General features: G+C 31.9%; 1 protein-coding gene across 2 annotated transcripts in view; it reads left to right on the top strand.

The window, feature by feature from the left end:
* Window positions 1-23,786, top strand: part of LOC126774824 (semaphorin-1A) — a 360,413-nt gene that overhangs the window by 20,037 nt on the left and 316,590 nt on the right. For both annotated transcript variants that reach the window (XM_050496449.1, XM_050496450.1), the window contains exon 2: window positions 9,434-9,768. In XM_050496449.1, the coding sequence (XP_050352406.1) occupies window positions 9,672-9,768 (97 nt within the window). In that variant the 5' untranslated portion in view covers window positions 9,434-9,671. The remainder of the gene's footprint in view (window positions 1-9,433; window positions 9,769-23,786) is intronic.

A 23,786-nucleotide genomic window follows, 5' to 3' on the forward strand; every position in this document is an offset into this window, starting at 1 on the left:
AAATGTTGGTATTTACTGTAATAAATAATTAGTTGATCATGAGGACTTGACTTGGTCAAAGTGAAATCATCTCATGTCGTATATACGTTTTGACACGTATATACGACTCACCGAGGAGACCAGGACCCCCCAAACCTTCTCCTCAAAAGGGAGAGGAGGCCTTAGCCCAGCAGTGGGACATTAACAGGCTGTTACTGTTACTGAGGACTTATATTGAGTCAGTTTAGTTACTGTGTAGCACATATTATACAACAAACAAAAATGCAGTGTTTATTTTTACTCTATTATTATTTTATGGGACGGTAAATCTGACCCGGCTAGAACGAGAACAGACTTAAGACCACCAGCTTTATGTTTTTTCTTCGACATGGGAGAGTAAAAATATATTGAGTATTCAGGGACTCAGAACTGAAGCCTAAAAAGTTAGCAACTACACCAACAATATTTAACAATTGTGATTGTATACAATTATTAACAATGCCGTACATTGAACTACTTTTTATTCTTAAATTTATTATTTGTATAATATTACAATTAGTAATAAATATAATAATATTATAATACGCGCCATGTAATAAGGCTATTATTTATAAATCCTTTTACATTTTATTGAAATAAACCTAAAATGGATTAACTTCGAATAGCCATCATAAATTTTCACTCGTGCCAAAGACAATAATGTTCTCAAGCTAACTTCTTTCGTGTTTATTTTATCAACGAAGTGGAGCAGGCTATCGATCTCGGTTACGTTATTCAGTAGTAAGGATCGACGCCACTTAATCTGAGATGTTGCACTTGCTGAGATAATTTCACGCCAGCCGACGACGTCAAGGCGGTATGCCGGTTTGCTATCAATTCAATTTCATACCTAGCTCCGGTTGGGAACTATTCGTGCCTTTCAAATAACTTAATGCGACGGTTTTCTCATTAGTTATATTCATAACTGCATTTTTTAAAATACGTTTATTTTATAGTTTAGTTATATTAAGAAACGACTGTTTATGTTCTTATTTATTTATTTCACTTATTAAAATATTATGTTATGTAAATTTGAGTTAATTATACTTGTTGTAATATAAAAATGAGTGCCTAGTAACATGTTAATATTATTATTCTGTTAAATTGATTTAAATTCATTATACATTCAAATAATAAAATAAATTTATAAGGTGAGTTTTATTGAATAATTGATTTATTCAATACAAAAATGTAATATATACAAATGTAATGAAAGCGAGGGACAGACCAAAGAATATACAAAATCGTATCATCCGATATGGAAGTCACCCTCTACGTATATAGAATGGAGTCATTCTAAACTATTCACTGTAACGATTCGATTGACGATCTCTGCACTGCGATAAAATATTTTTGACGTTATAAAACGAACTTAATGGATTTGTTTCAATTTCGTAACGTTTTTGGCAACATGCCAAATTTACTCGAAGTATTGGCGTTTTTATGCGGATATTTGATTATGCTATTAAAACTGTAACGAGTTCCGTGGGCTTCAAATAATGTATAGATATGTTAGATTAAATTAACTAAAACCGTGAAACTTCGCATGCTATTTAATTCGTACAACAATGCTACCGTTATCATTAAAAATAATATGGTTACCACTCTATTTACAGATAAATAACAAACAATGGTCAAATAACCTAAACACCTGATCAATAAAGACTTTTTTAAATAAAAATAAAATAGTTTTTTTTTTTTTATATTTCATATTAAGAAAGCTAATATCAAGAAGATTTGTGCCTTCTACACGTCTGGATCGATACTCATATGATTGTAAATGTAGATTGATTGGGTCCCGTTTCTTTTTCACAGGACTAGCTGCATTCGCTCCATTATGTCAGTATTCTGTACGATTTACTGCAGCTATTGGAACAGATCTTGAAATGACTGGTATACGAAAAATAACGTGCAAGAAATACATCACTCAATTTACTTTGGACAAAGCACAAAGGAATCATATTATTCTTAATTCTAGTATATTCTTGCGTTTTAGTTTTAGTTTAACTAAATATAAAAATTGCATGATTTTATTGTTAGTTATCCCGCAACAAAATAGACTGTTTTATAATTAAATTTATGTTCGCCTAAAGTAAAACCTACTGCAAAAACACGGATGCACTACATTTATTAAATTACTCTTTTGGCATTTATGTTTTTTTATGTCAAATAGGTAATATACAATATAAATAGGTTAGGCCAGACTGACATTTAGGCTACTTGATGGTAAATGAAAAATACTGGTACTGTAAGAAATAGTAACCATCCCTTACATTGTCAATCCAATCTTGTTAACTAAGATGTTATGTCCCTTGTGACTGTAGTTACACTGGCTGACTCACCATACAAACCAGATCACAACAGTACTAAATATTGCTGTTTGGCGGTACAATGTCTTGAGCGGGTGGTACCTACCCAAATAGACTTGCACAAGGCTTTAACACTAAATATTATATAATCTTATAAATTATAAAAGATTTCCAAATAACCGAACTTTTTAATTAAATTTCATCACCGCACATTATATATATATACTGTTAGTATTTACATAAATTTTAACCATTATTCTCCTCATTAATTTAAACAATACATAAATTATTTGTATTTTCAACGATTTCATTATATTAACATTAGCATATCGGTGACGCGAAGCCACGAGTCTATCCTCTACGATAAACCAGCGCAAGGCACCTCAAGAAGTTTTCATTAAAATAAATTAAACGATGTATTATTGAGAGGTGAAAATATACATTGCGGGATCACGAAAAAGTTTTGAAATTATGTAAAAAATCTCTAATATATATTTATATATTTTATATGCAAATCACATAAAATCTTTGTAATTTTCAAGTTATTCTTCGAAATAAGAACTATTTAAAAAAACTACAAAGTAGACGCTTAGAATGGGTAAGTCCTAATTTACATAGTAAATAGCAACAAAAGCCGTTGTGCTGTTTACTGCGGCTGTAAAACTAATCGTTGGTAAATATAATAAGACATTAGCGATTATTTGAAGTCAAATTGGCAATGCTATTATTCATATTTAATTTAAATTTAAACATTGAGGAACAATGTGCGTGTTAAAAGTGAGATATTTTGTAAGCTATGACGACGTAGCTTTGAAACTATTTCTATCACGTTTGCACCTCATTTTATTGTTGTAGGATGATTTATTTTGAAAAAGACAGTGACATTTCATTTAGTAAAATAAATTGCATAATTTTTATGCCGCCAATAGTTTGACTCTATTTTGTCAATCTTGTGTATCTACGAGTATACGATATTTATATATGTATTATACATCTTAAATAATGATCCCACGTTTTAGTAGATATTTTTGAAACAACATTTGTATGTAAAATAAGAGCTTTGCTACAGACAGTTGATAGTAAACGTCTTATGTTAAAAGCTGTTTTTTTTTAAACTTTGAGTTGACAGCGTAACTGGTGTGTTAAAAGCATTAGCTTATACATAAATATTTTCGCAATACTTTGTGCCCTCTTTTAGGGTTATTTAGTATTCACATCTTTCGTCTGGCTTTTAAAAATATGCAATCTTCTACGTAGATATGTATGTATACGCTATCAAGAGGTTATTGACCGTCAGTGAAATGAGAAAATAAGAAATAGTGGTTTTAATTAAACAGTTCTTCTTTGAGTTGTTGAAGTGCAAAAGTATTACACAAAAAATATATTAACATAAATTTAAAAATAAAACAATCATATAAAAGAAATAGAGATTGCGGCAAATACCTTTGTGACCAAATTAAAAATATGCTACCCATATTTGTATAAAGTGCATCACAAGTTGCAATTTGTTGTAGACGTTGTATAAATTTTAATTCGTTGCAAATAAATCACTACAACTACACCACAAGAAAAGAGACCACATATAATTAGTCGAAGACCAAAAGTATCACGCAAGAGTTACCAGTCTTATTTGAGAGTCTCGTTGGAATTACTACATAAAAATGGTTTAATCTTATTATTGACTGATGAGTTCATTTTCTCATATAACATTAAATTCGATAAGAACAAAGCACTGCGAGAGCAAAATGAGTGGTCGCATCAACCAGACCACATGCAATTAATCGTAGACCAAAAGTTCCACGCACGCTACCGGCCCTATTTGCATTGTGGTCTCGCTGCCCTCGTAAAACTGTTTCTTTTTGTTCGACGCGCCGACTAATTTGGTTTGCAATTTCACTTTGATATTAATGAAAATTTTTACGTTTAAAATGGAATAACGTGACGTCAAAAACTATGATTTCATCTGTGATTGTTCGGACTAAAGCTTTTAGTCCTTCTATTGATTTTACTTACATTGTGGTTTGGATGTTTGTACCAGGATTGAGTTTTTAATTTTGTATATAAATTAAAAATAAATTTGTCTTTCGCTTAGAGCCGAGATAAATGTTGTTCCTAACTGAAGATCACAGGTTCAAATCAGGACCAATTTGTTTTTTGATGAAAGAGAGCGAAAAGATGCCCAGCAGAACTGTACAGATGCTTGAAGCGCTGATATATTTGAAAATGCGCAGTCTCGGAGACACGTACCAAAATCAAACCCACCTGTATGGTGGAATAAGCTCCATGTTCTTTCTTTCTCTTTTTCGTGGACATTAAATATAACGCGCAACAAATAGAAAAATGTTAAAGGATCAGAAACCTACCGAATCCTACTATTACTATCCAAATAGTTCTCAACAAAAATATTTCTTAAAAGAATATATATATATATAATAATATATTTTCGAATAAGACACTAAATCAACTTAAAAAAATACTTTTATTTATATAAAAGAATATTGTTTTACGAAAAAATTATATACAAAAATAATCTTGTAAGTTCTGTCCTTTTTAAGTTACATGTAATTGTAAACATCTTAGTAGAAGCAACTTTCCACTTGACTCATTTCGTGTGAAGGTACTTTTTATTTTTGTTCTTAAATGGGACGTTTCGCGTTGATGATATTCTTTACTATTCCAGTTGCCAAGTCTGCCTTCGTTGTAAAAATGTGTCAAGTATTCTCGTATTATTGTGGAAAGCATCAGCCCTAGACATTGCTTCGCCACAAATCAAGAAGCATGACGTTACACGATGAAACGTAAACCGAGAGCCTTTGTGCTGTCACATTAACTCTTTGTGTTATTCCCATTCTTTTCACATAGAAAGGAATATTTTATGGCGGTGAATTTTTTTCCGGATTTTGCGATAATCGTGAATACTGTCCGCCAATATAAGCCTATTTGGCTATTTTTTAATGGCGCCTATAACTACGATTTTTATTACACTGTATTTATAAGTCTGTTACATTTGTTTATCTTTACAATATATTGATTCAATAAGTAAAATTACTCTCATGAAAGAGTTGAAAACAAATATATACCATCTAGCTATGTAATGTATACTGAAATCGTTACATGGCCTTAATATAGTAGGGTCGATCAGAAAAAATTATAATAGTACACAAATTTTGCAGAATTAACCATTTTTAACGATATATAAAACAATCTTAGAAGAAGAGGAAGAAGTATTTTCAAATATATTTAACTTTATACATTTTGAAAAAATTATAAGTTCAACAAAAAAGCGAAATATTTCAATAGACTTTAGGATTAGGAATCTTTAACAAAAATTATTATTTTTGGTCGACGAATAACGTGACGGTTTGAGTGGGCTTTCGAACTACGTGTCCCATCATCCGCGAAAAACTTCTAAATTTCCCGCTATGACAAAATACGCAATGAATGACAATTAATTGAAAAAAAACGATGATCTCTACAGCTAATACACTGACGAGTTTGTGTGTGAGTGAGTGTATGAAATAGATAATTTGCTGTTAAAATAGTTTGTTCACAATAAATGTTTTGTTCACAATTTATCGTATTAAAACAACATTGAAATGAAGTAATCAAATATAAGTTACTATTTTAAATAATGAATCGTTTTCAATGTCTTGATTTATCAATAACCTACGGCACAATTATAATTATTAAGCCCATAAATATTATTTTATTTCATTATCATAGAATCACTACCCCTGTTTCATTAAATTACAAAATTCGTCACCTCCAAGTTACGGTTTCTTTATTAAATAATTAATTTCTTTGGTAAAACTATAGGCGATGATTTGATTAAAAACATTTTTAATAATAATATGACATACATGTATACGAAATTCCAATTTTTAGTAATCTAGGTGACGATTATATATCGGGATATATGATCGGGAACGGGATTATTTAATCTTTATAAAGATTTCATCCAACATAGTATTTGAGATTTAATATCTCGAAAACCATATTAGTTGCTTTATCATATATGTTCCTTTCAAATTTCAAATCAATAATGACAGAAGGAGATGAATCAATGTTTAACTTAACAAAGTGTTTAAGGCCTTAGTCTGTATTAAGATTTGTTATTGTTTAAAAAAAATAGAAAAAAGTCAGAACAATACTTTGTGTTTATTTGGTGATAGGATTTTGTGCAAGTGCACCTAGGTTGGTACCACCCACTAGCTAGATATTCTACCGCCAAACAGCAATACTTATTATTGTTGTATTTCGGTTGAAGGGTGAGTGAGTCAGTTTACATACATAATGCACAAGGGACATAACATCTTAGTTCCCAAGGTTGGTGGCGTATTGGCGATATAAATAATGAATAATATTGATTACAGCGCCAATATTGATCGACGGTGTTGACCACGTACCATCAGGTGACCCATTTACTTTTCCGCTAAAAAATAACATAAAAGAAAAATTAACAAGTTACAGATATACATGCTTTTCACTTTCTGACATTTCATGTGTTCTGCGGCGAGTTGCAAGTATATTATTAGAAGCTCTGTTATTGTTACTGCTTCAATTGAGAATAAACAATATAATAACAATTTATATTTCTACCGCGGTAAGTACGTTGCCTTTGAAATCTCAATGAGAATCAACAACCATCCAACTACATTCATTGTGCTGAATAAAAGAACCGTAGTTACAGTTTTATAAGCATACAAGATAAACTTAAATATTTTTTCTTATAAAATATATTACTGGAGTGTTTGTTTAATAAAACTAAATTGAATTAAAGGATAAAACTTCTTAATAATTTGGTTTAAATGGTAGCACGAACAAGATTGCATTCATTTTCTTATCACTCTTCAAAAAAGTGTCGTCGAACTATTTATAATTTAGGCTAGTGATATGAGACATATGTTAAGGAATATTGAAAATATAACAGTTTTATCACACTATATTTATGCAAATATTATATATATGTATATATATATATATTATATATATATATATATATATATATATATATATATATATATATATATAATATATATGTATATGTAATAAAATTAATCAATTGTTTTTAGGGCTAGGTGTACGCATTTTAAATAAAATTCCGAAGTACATACTTGAGTTGCCACGAAGCAGGCTTTAATTAGTTATAAAAAATAATCTTATTATCAAAATAATCTTATTGTGAAAATAATCTTATTAACTCTGTTACTGAATATATGTCTGACAAAAATGCGTGGATTGAATGATTGCTGGATCTCGTGCAGGAAGTAAGTGTGTGTAATTTATACAAATTTGTATTTTTTTGTATAAAAACAGTAACTACTGAATTTTTTGCTGGTTCTTCTCGGTAGAATTCACATTCCGATAAGTCTGTATTATAACCGGTAGTAGCGCTTGACGATTCATAAGTACTTGTAAAAAACTATTTGAATAAAAATCTTTTGATTTTGATTTATCTATCTCTATACATAAAAGAGTAACTGAGGATTTGATTTGAAAAATTTAACTCCGAAGGTAGTCAATAAATGGAATGAAAATTTTTGTATTAAAATATTTCTTTTGAAGAAAGAGCTATGAAAAATGGTATTTAATTTGGTATGGTGCAATTGTGTATCATGCGAGCGAAGCCGCAGTAAAGCGTTAGTAATTTATAAATTAATAAGCGATAAATATATATATATTTTTTAATTCTTTACTCAAACAGTTGAGTTGGAAATTGAAAGTTAGTTTCAGTTATTTTATTGATTTTCTGTTAGATGGAAATTTTCTGAACATTTTTATTGACCTATTAATGTTCTAGTATAATTATTACGCAAAAGAACTGATTCGAATGAAAACTTTTAACTTTTATACTGATCTGGGAAGCCATTTTAGATTCGTAATTATTTTACCCTTATTTTTATTTATTACGGTTTATGTAAAACGATTCGTGTTATTCATTGCTTTACTTAAATATATTTATATATAATCAGTCAGGAACTATCAACAAATGTCTATTTCAAAAGCGTACAAAGTTTATACAAAGTCAACAATTTCGTAAGTAAGAATAAGGTTAAAAACATGTTAATGTTTGTTTTGCTTAATGACTGCCTAAAGGAAGTTAATTCTTCGTAATTTAGATGCACAGTGGGCTTCCCAGTCGAGCGCAATAAATGTTTATTTTATTGATTTTCACACGGCTCTAATACAATGCATATCCATGGTACACGAATAGCACACGATTTATTTCGACAGAGTTCCATGTTATTTCAATGAAATAACCAGGGAACGACATTATCGTATTGATAATAATGAAAATGCTACCAGCGGACCCCTAGTGTTGAAAAAAAAGTTTTCATTTCGATAAAGTTTCGCTCCTCTTTTACTTGCCGCGGGAGTTAGAACTTTGTGTTAATAAATTATTTTTTTTACTCCGCTATAGGTTTCGTTGCGCATTTATTTAGTAACGATTGATTAATTTTATAATGTGCGTAATTAGAAAAAAGTTATTTCATACATTTGTTGCAATAATAATTACGTTTTTTATAAATTACAAACGAGCTTTTCTGGAACATAAAAGTTTAGACTTATTATAAATTTTATAATCTTAGGTACACCTAAGATTATAAAATTTATAATACATGTACGGTTTTTTTATTTCCGGTATTAGTTTATAATATACAGTATCACGAGCATAACTTATCTGACAAATAATGCTTAAGGGCTACTATTTCATGAATATTTAAAATGACGATATACAAGATTTTAATCATTTAACCTTTTCTAAGTCGTTTTAGATTATTATTTTTTAGCGTTTTCTAAAAGCATCAGTAAATATATCATAAATCAAGGAAGACAATATTTATTTTATCTTAGGGAGAGGAAAATAATGGAATCTTACGATACGCAGCGGCTATACATCCCCATTGTAACCATCAAAGTTGTAATCACAACCTTACGATTCGTTGAACAGCGTCACGCCCTTGAGATGTCGCTAACGAATTTTTAATATGCCTACCGAAAAGTATAAACAAAAGCATAGCAGGCGGCCCCTCTAGAGTTTAATTGCTGGTTTAGCGTTCATTAGGATATGCAGGCAGTTTTTTAACACGATTATGACGTCGCAGGGTCGAGGATAGGCGAGGGTGCGTTGGGGTGAGGAGGGCTGCGTCACGTGCGAGGTCCGCACTCCGCAGCCCGACGCATGCGAGACCGCGGGGCGCCGGCAGCGCAGGCGCGCCCCCCAGCCCCCGGCCTCCCTCATCCGTCAGTCTGCCGCTGGCCACCGCGCGCCCTGCCCGTAGTGTTGCGCCGAGTCGCGCGCCGCGAGTGCTCTCCAAGTGATGACGACTTGTGAATAGTGCGATGCTCGTGCTGCGCTGTGCCCTGTTTGCGGCTCTGCTCGCCGCTGCCGCCGCCGCCTGGCAGGAGAACGTTCGCCCCAAGGTCTTCGCGCAATTAGGTTAGTATGACAGTTAACATCACGCTGTCAGATGTTACTGAACGCTAACAAGCGACCTTATAACCCCCTGACAACAGTACAGAACTAACATTCGTAGAACCACTCCAAAGCTTCATGTTTATTTTGTTTTGTTTGATGACATTGACGCCACGCGGCTAAGCGGCTAAACTCATTCAGTAGTTGTTTATGTTGCTTATTTTGAGACCGGTTTTGTATATTAAGAGTTGTTGATATTTATATTTTCCAATAAGGTGGAGATCCATTTTTAGAGATTCCAATACGAAAAATAGCACATTATCCATAACACCACATAAAGTGCATCTAGACGTTACATTTTGGTAAAAAATTACTTAAATACAATTATTAAAAACGTAAAGATCAAATGTAATGAAACTTAAAAACTTAAAATTGTTAGAACAGAATTCCTACATTAAAATTGTCCCCGACCACGTGACTTAAGTCGAGCGAGCTATTTATATACAAACTAACTAAACAAGTAAGCTTCGTAAATATACATAAATAGCTTTCCAAGTAATTTAGACAAGAATTAAATGATTAAAACTTGTTATAGATAACATTTCAACTATAACGTAACGTTCATTGTTTAAAACAAGCAGTCGTGTCCCCAGAATTACGCCTTGTGGTACTCCAATAACGAGTCAGAGTCATGCGATAGTTTATCCTAGAGGATAAAGGCAGAGTGCACAACTATGGAGCCATTGTTTTATTGTGCAGTCTGCATTGCGGGGGACAGCCACGTGGCTCTCATTAGTGCAGCACAAAGCGAAGCAGTTTGTTCTGCGTTTTGCAATGTTACGCCCGGATTAGCGATGCGATGTTTAACCTACCGGATGAAACTTTGTCTGACTTCTACATGTATATTTGGATCATTCATCTTTTGTTCTATTACGTCGAAATCAACTGCGAATTTGTGGAGCTTGTACGGTAATCAATTATATTTTAAACAAGGCGATTTTATTTAAAAAAAAAAATTAACCAATAAAAGTACAATAACATTTAAGTAGGATTACATTTTAAAAAAATGACTGTTTTTTTTTTAAATTAAATAGTATAAGATAATTCTGAACACATTCCTCCAAGCCATTGACATGTTGTACATAGTGAAATGGTATCTAAATACCAACTCTCTTGTTGTTAATTAAAGAAGTCATAATTGGAATCTGACGTTACTGGTCTAGACGCTATTGTCGGACGTATATCCGTCCATTGTATCCGGACCTCGTATTGTTTATCGTTACTTTGAAATATCAACGGACTAATTTGATTATGTCGTGTATATCATGAATAATAATTGAAGTGACGTGGAAAAATGCACAACAAAAATTCAATTGACATCCGATCGTATTAAAAGTACTATATTCGTCGTACTTAATTGAACCTGTTAATTGATTTCGAATTAACACTGCTGACGAGATCTTCATTAAAGCTCTAAGTGACAATTATGATACAGTGTAACTAAGTAAATTAATTGCAATTGAAAGTCAATAAGCTGAAATGAATTAAGCAGAGATGACGGGGCGAGTTAATTACACCGCCATAGTTTCTGTTTGATGTTCGGACACTCGTAGTGCTCGTGTCAACACCTCTCTAGTAATGTGATCCACCAATTCAAACCAGAGGGTTCACACTGACCGCATAATGTGGTTTAATATACGCACGATCAAAGGTCTATATGGAAATCGGAGATATAAAACTTCCCTTTATTACATCGTTATTTCCATACATATTTGCCTTAATATCAACATTTCGGAATACTTCGATAATGTTATTTTGAATATGTTTATTAATGTTTGCGTGATATTCGAAATTGATAAACGAGTTTTCTTCGATATAACTTGTTACTGGATAAATGTTAAACGAGCGAGTTGTATAAAAAATTGAGTTATATAATTTTTTGACATTAATTAAAACATTAAAAAAAGTGGTTGGTATTAACCTTTCGGTTTATTATACTATTTTGGCATAAAGAATCATTTTTGAAGAACATCGTTATAATTGTTAAAAAGCTCAAAGATATCTTTGCTAAAGAAAAAAATATCACAGAATGATTTATATAAAATTGCGTTGGTTATATCTTGTGCCCTCAATAACATACGGAATACATTTTTACTCGAAACCTAATTCGATGTTATGGTAGAGCGATACTGAATATCTCTTGAATATTTTACAATTTACCATATAGACTTACTTCAGCTTGATACATATATCTTACACAGCCAGGTTTATTTATAAAAGATCGAATTACACGAAGAAATATTTATGTCTGCGGCAATCTGATACTAACATTTATTTACAACTTAAGATATGTGGTTAAAACTGTCTCAACTATCTAGTGAACTAGTCTCAACGATAATAAGTACATAATAGTATTACTGCCACGGCTTAGGAGATAGCGGTTGCAATCTAACTAACCTAATTTGCGGGTAATGTTACTGCACTTTGCGTCCGTCGACAACTGATACAGTTATTATTCACAAAGTATACCACGAGGGAATTGGTTCAATTTGTGCAAATTGTATACAAAATTTAGAACTAAAATCGCTCAGCACATTCACTATGGAGAATGCTATAATTTGTCTCAAAGTAAAGGAAACAGAAGAGTATCTAAACTATTTCGAAAACAGATTCTAATGCATGAAGAAAGTGTATCGAACCATAATCGTGTGCTTTATCGTTATCGTGTAACCCACTTATTGTTCTGACTGGTCTCGTGTGGGTCGAGACATGTATTGGGTTTGAAGTGAATGCTAAACAGAATTTCTCCCGGTGTAGGATGGATGACTCATTACGGAGCAACGTGTAGCTTGATGTGAATCATAGGGATTGCTTTAGATAAACTTGATTTTTAATTAATAATAAGATGAAATTAAAATATGAATAAATGTATGTTGTATGTATATAATAAAATATAAGACTCTCGAAGCAATAGAAGGTGAAAAATCATAGTATAATATAACGGATCCTATAATACAAAATATGAACACGATTCTAAAACAAGTTTTATGGACTGTACCAGGTTTAAACAGGTGCCGCGGCCTAAGGTTCAATTTCAAACTTTTTATGGTGTTGCATTATGGTTTTCTACGCCCTCCTTTATGCTTTAACTACCAGGATTATAGAACGCTTAAAGTGGGTTCATAAAATAACCGTTCACTTACTACCTGAAGAAGAAATAAATTACTTAACAGGATTATACTTTTATATCCTGGAATGTTTTGTACGTGTCGCGTTTCGCCTTATGGGTATTTATTGGGTCATTCGTCAAGAACCGATACCCAAGGGAACTGTTATGTGGTTAGGGTGCATAATATTGCTGTGACGTGATGTTGTTTTGAATTGAGCTCTCCTGAACAATTTTTTAACATTTCGATATTGTCCCTAGGGGAACGAGCTTAAGTCAATTTTAATTAAATGTTATATTATTATTAAAAATAAATAGATTTGACATAAAGTTAGATAAAGATTGTTAATATTATATTCTTTATTACACACCATAGGTTAAATTTAAATATACAATTTGATTTACAAACTTTCCATGAGGTGCAACAGGCGGTCTTATTGCTATAGCAGCGATCTCTTTTAGGCATCCTTTGGGTAGAGGACTGATTATAAAATACAATATGTTATTACTGTCATTAATTTTAATTTCACTAAACAATGACATCACGTATCATAATAAAATGTCTTATATCTTAACGGTGAAAGTACCACGTTCCAGAACAAATTGCTTCATAAAATCGTATGGGTGACGATAACCGCTAATCGAAAAGGACAAAAGTTCAAACATTCGTCAACAAGAGCGTTTTTGGACGAGTAACAAAACAATGTAAATTCAATGATAATATATTATGGTTAATAATCGTCTGTTATGTTTTTTCTTGCGTTTGTAATTCTAGATGTAAACCTTAACGTACTTGCAATAAGTCGAGTTCGTTGCATTTGTTCTGAATGACATGGTTGAAGAGCATGACACGCACGTGCGTGCGGCATTCATGTTTCGAGCGACAGTGGGGGTGTATAGCGGAATGGCGCCGCCTTGCGGGAGAGGGACAACTTTATAGCGGTGATATATATTGTCTTAACTGAGTGTGGGATACAAGCCCTCTTTTGTTTTATTTTGTCAAACACACGCATTAACTTTCTTCAGAATGTAGTCATAAATTGTAGAATAAAAGTAAGCAAAAATATATTAGGGAACATATACCGGTACGTGAAATATATTTTATATTCAACAAATAAAATTTTTAACATATGCATGATGTTTGTACTTCAATGCATTTCCTTTGCGCTAGTTCACGAGAACTCTCATAACTTTCTCAAATGTGTTATAAAGATTGGTCGTAACTCGAGTGCGCTGTAACGTTTTTGGACGATATTGCTTTTCATTTGAAAAGAGATCATAATGGCAGCGATCGATTGGCAAACGATGGTTTTTTTATTCAAATCTAACAAAAGGTGGAATAAAAATGAAATAATGGTGATAGATGACAGATTTCTTTATTCAACTCGTACTGCAGAGGACAACGCAAATATTGGTTCTGTAATGAAAATATTTGTTGAAATCCTCAACGGGCACTGCAAAGACTTTTTGTGAGATGACTGCGCGAGTGTGTCTAGCCCATTGTGATGCAGTTTTTAAATCCGGATTAAAAGGAAGCTTGTAATAAGCCCGATGCGGGGTTGTTACGTTGGGACATCGTTTATAGCAACTTCGGTATAACATTTTGGTATTGTAGCTACTTAAAAAACGTAGTTGATTTGCACAATTTTAAAATATAATGCCTATTTTTTTGATTAAGTATATATTTGGAGTTTTTTTTGCACTACATAGTAAATGTAAATTGCATTAATAATAATAATTTGTTAATTTTATTTTTTTACATTTCATTTGTTTTTAGTCTTTGTAGAATGTTTTTTATTCCGTAAACTTCACACTTCACGTACCAACATACTTAGTAGGACAAAGCCCTTCTCATTTGAAAATGCACCGATGAATAGGAAAGAGTCAATGGGTCGTAAGAAATGGGCTAGTCAGCATCGCGAGGTACTATACAAGTGAAATGCACTTTAAAACCAGCCTACCAAGACCCTTCTCACTATACCGATTCTGCAATGCCAGGTGGCATGTGACGATGAGTCTTTGTGCTAAAGAGCTGCGGTTGTACGGTTCATTTTTATTGTTTATATATCGCTATGGCAATTCGGGTTTACCGTTTTGAATTTCCCTGTAATTTAAAATATATTTATCAATATTTGAAACTATAATGATCCGCAATTCACTTTAAAATTAACCCAGATTACAGATGTTTGTGAATTTTAAACATTTTAGTTAAATATTGTGGTTTAATTTCCTACTATGAAATTGAATTTTAACGTTAATTAATCATTAAATCTAGTTTGTATTGAGTTTTTTTTTCAGAATTTGGCCCAGGTGAGAAAATTAATTAACAGCAGCTGCTTTTATGGCATATTTACCCAAAGTCACCACACAAGAGTTCTGTTTGGTGTGGTGATTGGTTCTATTAATGAGGCAGGTGGTCGCACAATATGCGCTTACAATACCATTGCTGGGGTCGACTCTATCGCGTGCTCTTCAATTGAAAAGCATTTCTCTTTAAATTAGTATTTATTTATGAAACGTTATTGCTATTATTGAAAAAAATATTTTTACGTTTCGTTCTTTTTTTCAATATGAAACTGAATTTTGAATTATATTTGTTATTAATTTTACTGGTGAGAGGGCTTTGTGCAAGTTCGTCTGGGTAGGTACCACCCACTCATCAGATATTCTATCGCAAAACAGCAGTACTTGATATTGTTGTGTTCCGGTTTGAAGGGTGAGTGAGCCAGTGTAATTACAGGCACAAGGGACATAAAATCTTAGTTCCCAAGGTTGGTGGCGCATTGGATATGTAAGCGATGGTTGACATTTCTTACAATGCCATTGTCTATGGGCGTTGGTGACCACTTACCATCAGGTTCGTCCATCGACTTCCTATTCTATAAAAAAAATATTATAAACGCGAAAGTAACTCTGTATGTCTGTTACGCTTTCATGGCTAAACCACTTTTGATAAAATTTGGTATGGAGTAAGCCAGTGAAACCCAAGGAAGAACACAGGCCATATCAACATATATTGTATAAACATATGTATATTATCTAATACCCGCCTATTGGACGAACGAAGCCTCAGGTGAAAACTAGTAATTTACATATTTTACTTTTATTTTTATTGCTGCTGTCATTGTCAGCTTTGAGGTTTTATCCGCAATTTGTAGTATCATATTGCTTTCTGATGTTAAATAATATTAAAAGTCTGTTCTTGTTTGTACGTTATTATTGTTATAGTGAGTCACTCAAGTTATATTTTGTTTAATTATTTAAATAGAGTGTGTTCGATTATATATCTCATTATATTGAAGATTTCATAACGAACACTGGCTAAATTATTATTAAAGAAATTTAAATAATATATATATTATATAACTTTTGATGTCAATTTCCGTCTGTAAATTGGTCTTAATTGACTTTAATTAGTTTGATATTTTGTCTTATCCAAAAAAGTGCTTAATTAAAAGTATTTGCATGTACACGACGATGGTCTTGTATTTTTTGAATAATTTAATGGGGTTATATATTTCTAACAGAATTGATAAAGTTATAACGTTAACTTTTCTATTGAGACATGTTTAAGTACTTCGCCACATCTGTCCGACCGTATGTTTGCTCTAATATTAATATTAACTATAAGAAACGCTTTAACATATTTCTATCACATTTTCGCTAACAACTTGGCTAATAAAATAACAGGAAACATTACACCAAGTGTATGAGTTAAGTATGTTTAGTGCCCTAAAAATAAACACACAGTCTCTTTCTACACTTGAACTTGACTTGGGTTCAATGAACTTAGCGTTCGATTATAAATAATGTTCTGTTACTAACTGCAGTTGATTCATTCTGTATTTTGGCGTTTCGTTAATCGGATACGAATATTTATTTGTTTACTTCTGAAGTTGATCTGCTATGTATTAGTCAGTAAACTTGCGTCTTTAGTATTTTTTTAATATAAATTTATTGTAACCATTTCTTTGCACTAAAGTATTATTGAAGTCGTACTATAAAAACAATCTTATGAAGCGCGTTTTGGATAATAAGCTGCTACTTAGAATGTCATACATAATGACAGATACGAGCTCACCGAAAAAGATTTAAGCAATAAAGTCACCATTTGTGGCGTACGAAAACATTTTTATACGCTTATTAAGTAACATACGGCATAATAAAACAGCGTTTACGGTAAATGAGGTTATAATTCATCCTGGAAGTTAGTGCTGTCACTTCCAGATCTCGGAGACTAGGGTGACATAACATATTAGGAGAATAACATTTAGTATAATACGTATATTTTGTATTGGTTTAACCGATGAGAATGATTAATATAAATTATCTTAAAATAACAAAGATGTAACCTAAGTATCTATGTGTAGGGTTAACTTAAAAAAAAATCAACTAAATATTTCTTGAGTGTTAAACCAAATAACTTTTCATTGGCCCGACTCTGGGATTGAACACAACACATTCGGATCTGCGGCTTTATAAGCTAGAGCTAGACTATCGAGACAGACCAAACCAAACTACAGTGCAAGGGTATCGATTATTATCGATTCTTCTATATTTAGATAGTCTACGGCTGGTTCTGAAATAATTAAATTGACTCCGCGTTTGGAAAGACCAGTGACAATATTTTTAAACGAAACGAACTCTATGAATTCAATTATAGTTATAACGATAAACTAATAAAAACATTGTATAAATTATTATGTAGCGTGATATAATATAGTATATAGTGTAGTTTACATAGTTTTTTTATTGTTGTGTTTTTGCTTGAATATTTAGTTTGCCTGGAAGATATTGTTGTTATAGCATTAAGACCGCCTATCTAAACCATTTTTTATCTATGTATTGGTTCTTATTTTAGTCTCGTATTTTGGTGTAGGATAAAGTATATCTGTATTGTGATGTACAATGGTGATGTTAACGACAGTTATTTGACATGATTAAAAATATTGCTATCCTCTTTACGCATTAAAAAGATCCGCACTAATGAGAAAGAGATAGCAATTGTTTTTTTTTTTACAAAATTTGTACGAGAGAACTAACACGAAAATTTTTTATTAATTGGATTGATTTTGGTAGATTAAATATTATTTTATAAATAATAAGGCAGAATTAATCATCTTTGCTTAAAAAACATTCAATATAGACAACAAAAAAAAAAATTAAAATTTTCCTCCTTTTCCGGAATGCCTAATATGACATCCTATCAGATATAAAAATTCTGAATTAATTAAATGAAATCTTACTCTCTTTTGATATTTTCAATATTACATTCATAATGAAATATCGTATTACATATTCTTTATTCCAATTTTCATTGATTCAAATAAATTATTATACGAAATAAAAATAAAAAAAAAACTTAACGGCAAATTGCTTTTATAAGTAATAATAAATAATTCAAAAGTATCAAGGAACCTTACTTATAAATTAGGACAAATTTACGTGATTTAAATATCGAACATCTGAGTGACTGAGTAATTTAAATTAAGGACGGTGACAGCCAGTGTGTTCTATAAAGCTGGGATCACATGTGCAATATTGTGAGTTTCTTTTGAAAGCTAAACGTTAAATGAAATAATATATATTATATTCGCCTCAAAGCAAAAAAAATCTAGATTACAAAAAATATATTACTTAGAGAAGACCATTACTTAAAAGAACCATTGCGCAAAACCTATAGCTTTCCGAGGCACACAGGCATTTTACACACCATAAACACAGCAAATTTTGTACTGGGCGATATCACAGGAGCTCATGATCTGCATCCTTATAAGTAAGCCACTAGATAAACGAGGCTATTGTAACTAATGGCATGATAAAACTAGGATGAATATTAAAAACTACAGGGAAATGAACACGATGCTTGCATTTGTCATAGTGAAAGACTCAGCGTGGCGTCCAACAAACATTCAACGTAATATATTTAAGCGATATAACTAATGAACCAGTTGTGAGGTTCATTGACGGGAATAACTTCGCGACTGGTTTCCTGTTACAAACTCGACTTACGCTTACTTACTTCCTTAGTGACATTGGATTAGTTCGGAGTTCTGATAAGTTTTCGATGTGATATCGCGGTGTGATATTAGCTACTTGATGTGCTAAGAGAATGTAAAGTTTTGTTATCCATTCAAGCTAATATTATTCACGATGTTCTATATATATACTTCTTATGCTCTCCATGAGTTTGTCAGTGACATGTAAAAGTTCAGTATGTGATGTGAACATACATATATATTTTGTATAATTTGATTGTATATTGCTTCTTCACTCTTTTTGGTTTTATTTTTCATTTAACTATTCCAGGCAGAATTGTAATTGGTTTTCAAAATAAACGAATATCTGCGTTTTTGTATTTTCATCAACTTTATACGGTCACATTTACAAATGTGGCGTTTTATGACATGTCATACATAATTGCTTTGGAACGGTTACGACCTCCCTGGGGTTCTTCGTAACTTCGCGGTTGCCACACGAATGCAACCTCTATTGCTGTGATGAATTTCACTAATATCATACTGTTTTATTACCCCCAGATAAAGATAAATAACTAGGACAGGAAGCTATGGCGATTAATTAGATTTTGGGTGTAGAAAGTACTTAATACATTTTTGCAATTAATATTCATGTAATTATGTGGTTTTTATTTTTATTTATTTGGTCAATGTAAACACTATTTAAGAGTAAATAAATAGTGAAGTAAATAGAGTCAAAACTGTAACCGTTAATGTCTAAATGTACTCGCGAATTAATATAATATTTAAAAAAAAAAGTAATTTTTACATTTGTTTAAACCACTTCAAAAAATAAACAATAATTTCATGGTATTCGAAAAAAAAATGGGCACCAATTAATTTACAACCACTAATGTAGCACCCACTTAAGGCAAGTTAAAACGAGCGAGCGAATCGAGGTCGTGTGCCTCAGCCATTAGGTTTTAAATTGCTTCAGAAGTTCGATATAAAAACCAATTCCCACATGAATGATCGTAGAGAGTGGGGTCAGAGTTGACGGTAAAAAACCTACGCGGCAGCTGTTTGGCACATGATGGGAGCGACGATGGAAAAACGTTTAATAAAACTAGGAGCTCGCTCGCTCATTTCTTTCGCTCTAATATTTTTTCTGATGACTGAACTAGGATTTTGCAGCGTTCTAGAAACTTCGACCTCGTTTGACAGCTGCTGATTTTTTCAGATTTGCCTAGTGTTCAATCTTAGCTTGTATACTGAAGGTGTTTTTTATAGAATAGGAAGGCGGGCGAGCATATGGGCCACCTAATGGTAAGTGGTCACCAACGTCCATAGACATTGGCCTTGTAAGAAATGTTAACCAAGATGTTATGTTCCTTGTGCCTGTAATCACACTGGCTCACTCACCCTTCAAATCGGAACACAACAATACCAAGTACTGCTGTTTTGCGGTAGAATATCTGATGAGTGGGTGGTACCTATCCAGACCAGCTTGCACAAAGGCCTACCAGCAGTAAACCGATGTTATTATGAAAAACTACAATGCAACGAAAACAATTTTTTTAAATAAAAATATATTTTGTAAAATTAGAATATACTCAACTATTGAATCATTTACGATTGAGGAAGATATCTAAGTAGTAGAATAAATTTAAGAGACTTAGTGAAAGATTATGATAATAATAAACCAGATAAACAATCTTACAGGATAAATAGATAGATTTCTTGATAGAAATAGTTTTCCTATTCTATTCTATTCCTATCGCTTTTAATATAATTAAGCTTATTAGATAAAAACTTTAAATATTTTTTTATGGTCAACGAATGCTTAGGAGTTATGTACAACATAACTACTTATGTACAAATTAACTTCGTTGGACTTATTTAGCTCTATTCGATACTTTTAATGAAGACATTATTCAAAGGAATGGAAACTGTTATATTGTCTCAACTTTATCAGATCCAACCTCAAAAATATGGCCAAAATTTAGAAGTTTTACCAAAGTTTCGAGGGCAAGTTATGGAACTTAAGAATGTGCTTTGACCGAAATCGATAATTACGTAGCCCTTAAGTCTTACCCTTTTTATGATAACAGACTTTACAAAATATAGTCGGATAAACTTTCTTATCTGATATTGAATTTCTTTGTAAACATCGATACATATATTATAAATACCTTTGTAATCGTTTGTTGGAGAATAGGTACTACTGATTTTCTTGCCAGTGGTAACTTAAGTTAAGTCTTGTAAAATGATAATTCAAAAACCTGTAGATGCTTACTTGATAAAGTAAAGTATACTTAATATATTAGATTAGACTAAATGCTTATTTCTTGAAGGTAAAAATAATTTCACTTTCTCATAGAACTAATATTTATTCGCCACTATTTCCTCAAATGACTCGAGCGATCTTAATTACTGGCATCCGTCCCGTGTGATTGGTCCCGCATTGTTTGTATTCCCGCTAACAGGACAATTGCACATGCACTTGGAACGAGCCTGGTTATTAATACCTACTGTAGTCTCATGGGTCATTGGCTTTGAGAATGCCCTATTATTGATCGACACTACACTAGTGTTAGAATCAAATTGATACTATTAATCTGCTTTAAATAGCGTAATTTGAATATGGTTTTGGTGTTCTTTGATATCTTAGATTTATTTCTTTTAAATCTTAAATATTTTTTATATTGTTTTCTAATATGAACTAATATTATATTTAGACTACATAATTCGTTACTTGGAATAACATTTAAAAGGTATTTAAGCTCAGAAAAACTATATATATTTTCGAATTGTATTTGATTAGAGATTAGTAGATTCAAAGCTCCTCAGATTTGAAATAGTAAGTATAAATCGTGAACGCTAAACATATTTTGCGTGTGTGTTGCAAAATATAAATACACTTTATATGACCTGCCCAATATTCTAAGGATACCGTACTCACAAAGACTGATACGTTTTAGCAGAAAAACGCACTGTCAGCGTAAAAAGAACACAATGGCCTGAGGGCCGACAATACGTCCCTACCAGTTGTGAACTGATCACTCCGCGATCCTGAAATAACAAATGAATCGAGAAAATCCACCCCATCTATTGCACCAGTTTAATGTGATCCTCTCGTCCTCAATGAAAGGCAATCGCAACCTCACCAAAATATATCCCATGTCAATTTATGATCTGGCTGTGCTGATCCTTTTTACAATACCATTTTTAAATATTCTTGGAATTTTATACCAACAAATCTACTTTAAGAGAACAGTATGTCAAATTCATTTAATCCCGTAGTTCGTAATATTAGGAAAAAAAATCCTAACTTATTGTTATTATTCAATAGTGTCAAAGATATTAGGGATCAAACACGAATGGTCATGTTACACTTTCACTTTTGATGCCAAGTCAAACGAATGGGTATTCAGAAAATTTAATTTCCGCAGACAGATCGAACAATTTCGCTCCAATGTGGTGTCTGCGAACCGTAATTGGGTCAACCCATTGGACAATGGACTTCAACAATGTTATTATTAGTAGATCTCTTATTCATTCGCTCGAAGAACTGATCAATCATCGCTTTTATGACAAGTTCTGTTGAAAGATTTTTTCGAAAAAAAAAACACGATAGATAAACTTATATAAAACTTATTTCTGTTAAAGCACGTTTTGAAGAAAGCAATTCGATAAATCTATACAAATAAATCGGTTTGGAGATGTTTTCGCGTTTGTAGTGTAATACACAGTGAATAAAACGAAATAAACCGGTTTGCGCTAGTTACCACGTGCCTCAAAGTACGTACAATGTCGAAACGGAGTGTTTATTTATTTATTTATTTATTTAGTGTACATGAAACAAACAGTGAAATAATTACAATAAAATAAAAAAAATATAAAACAATTCATAAACCAAAACAGTTTCCATTTATACATTAATCATAAGTAATTACAAAACAAGACATTTTATATATTTAATATAAATTTAATTTTTAAATTAAGAAAACAATTTAATAATAAAATTAATAGTTTAAAGTGTAATTTTATTTATTTTTTTACTTATTGGTTTATAATATATGACAGACAGTGACAATTTTCGTCGCAAAAAAATGTCACAGTGAATATGAATGCCATAATGACATTACCTAAGGGAAAATTTAATGCTATTACTGTAGAAGAATGGAGAAATGTTTGTTTACAGGCTATTGAAGAGGCAAAGTAATTTCAGGGTAGAGACGAGGTCTTAGATTCATTATTACATTTAACATAAATGATTGATCGGATGAAAAGGAGGATGAGGATAACTACGAAATGTCTGGAGTTAAAGAAATTCAAGATTTAAAATTACGTTTAAAAACCAAGTACCATAAAAGTTATATAAAAATATTTGTTTATTTATTTATCAGTGGCGGTGAAAACTACTAAAATACAAAACGTATTTAAGCTGATTAGGCTGTATCTCAATAAAAATGAAATACTGAATGATTCAAATAAGCTATTAAAAATATTTGTATGTCAAACTTTTAGATTGCTCAAATAAAATTATGAATCTCTTTAACTCAGTTGATCAACCAACATTTTATCCCAGAACGAAGATCTTGGTTGTCAAAGAAATCCAATCAATAGTTCAATTTACGCAAATCGTTTGGAACGTTCTCACTAAGTGATCTCCGTTAATCTATCCAATAGATTATATTGGCGGGCTAATAAAGGCTGACAGAGACCTTTCACACTGGTCTCAATTATCGCCGTAGTGATGAGTGACGCAAAGGTAACTGTTAGGATACCAATTTGTTTTAAGACCGATGAATGAGAAGTTTGTTCCTGTAGATTACATTTCAATCTTAAACCGATTTTCATAGAATCAACGTTTTTCGGTTGATTTTCTTCATTCTGTATGTTAAAACTATATAATT

Source organism: Nymphalis io, chromosome 17 (genome assembly GCF_905147045.1).
Source record: "Nymphalis io chromosome 17, ilAglIoxx1.1, whole genome shotgun sequence".
Taxonomy (NCBI): Eukaryota; Metazoa; Arthropoda; class Insecta; order Lepidoptera; family Nymphalidae; genus Nymphalis; species Nymphalis io.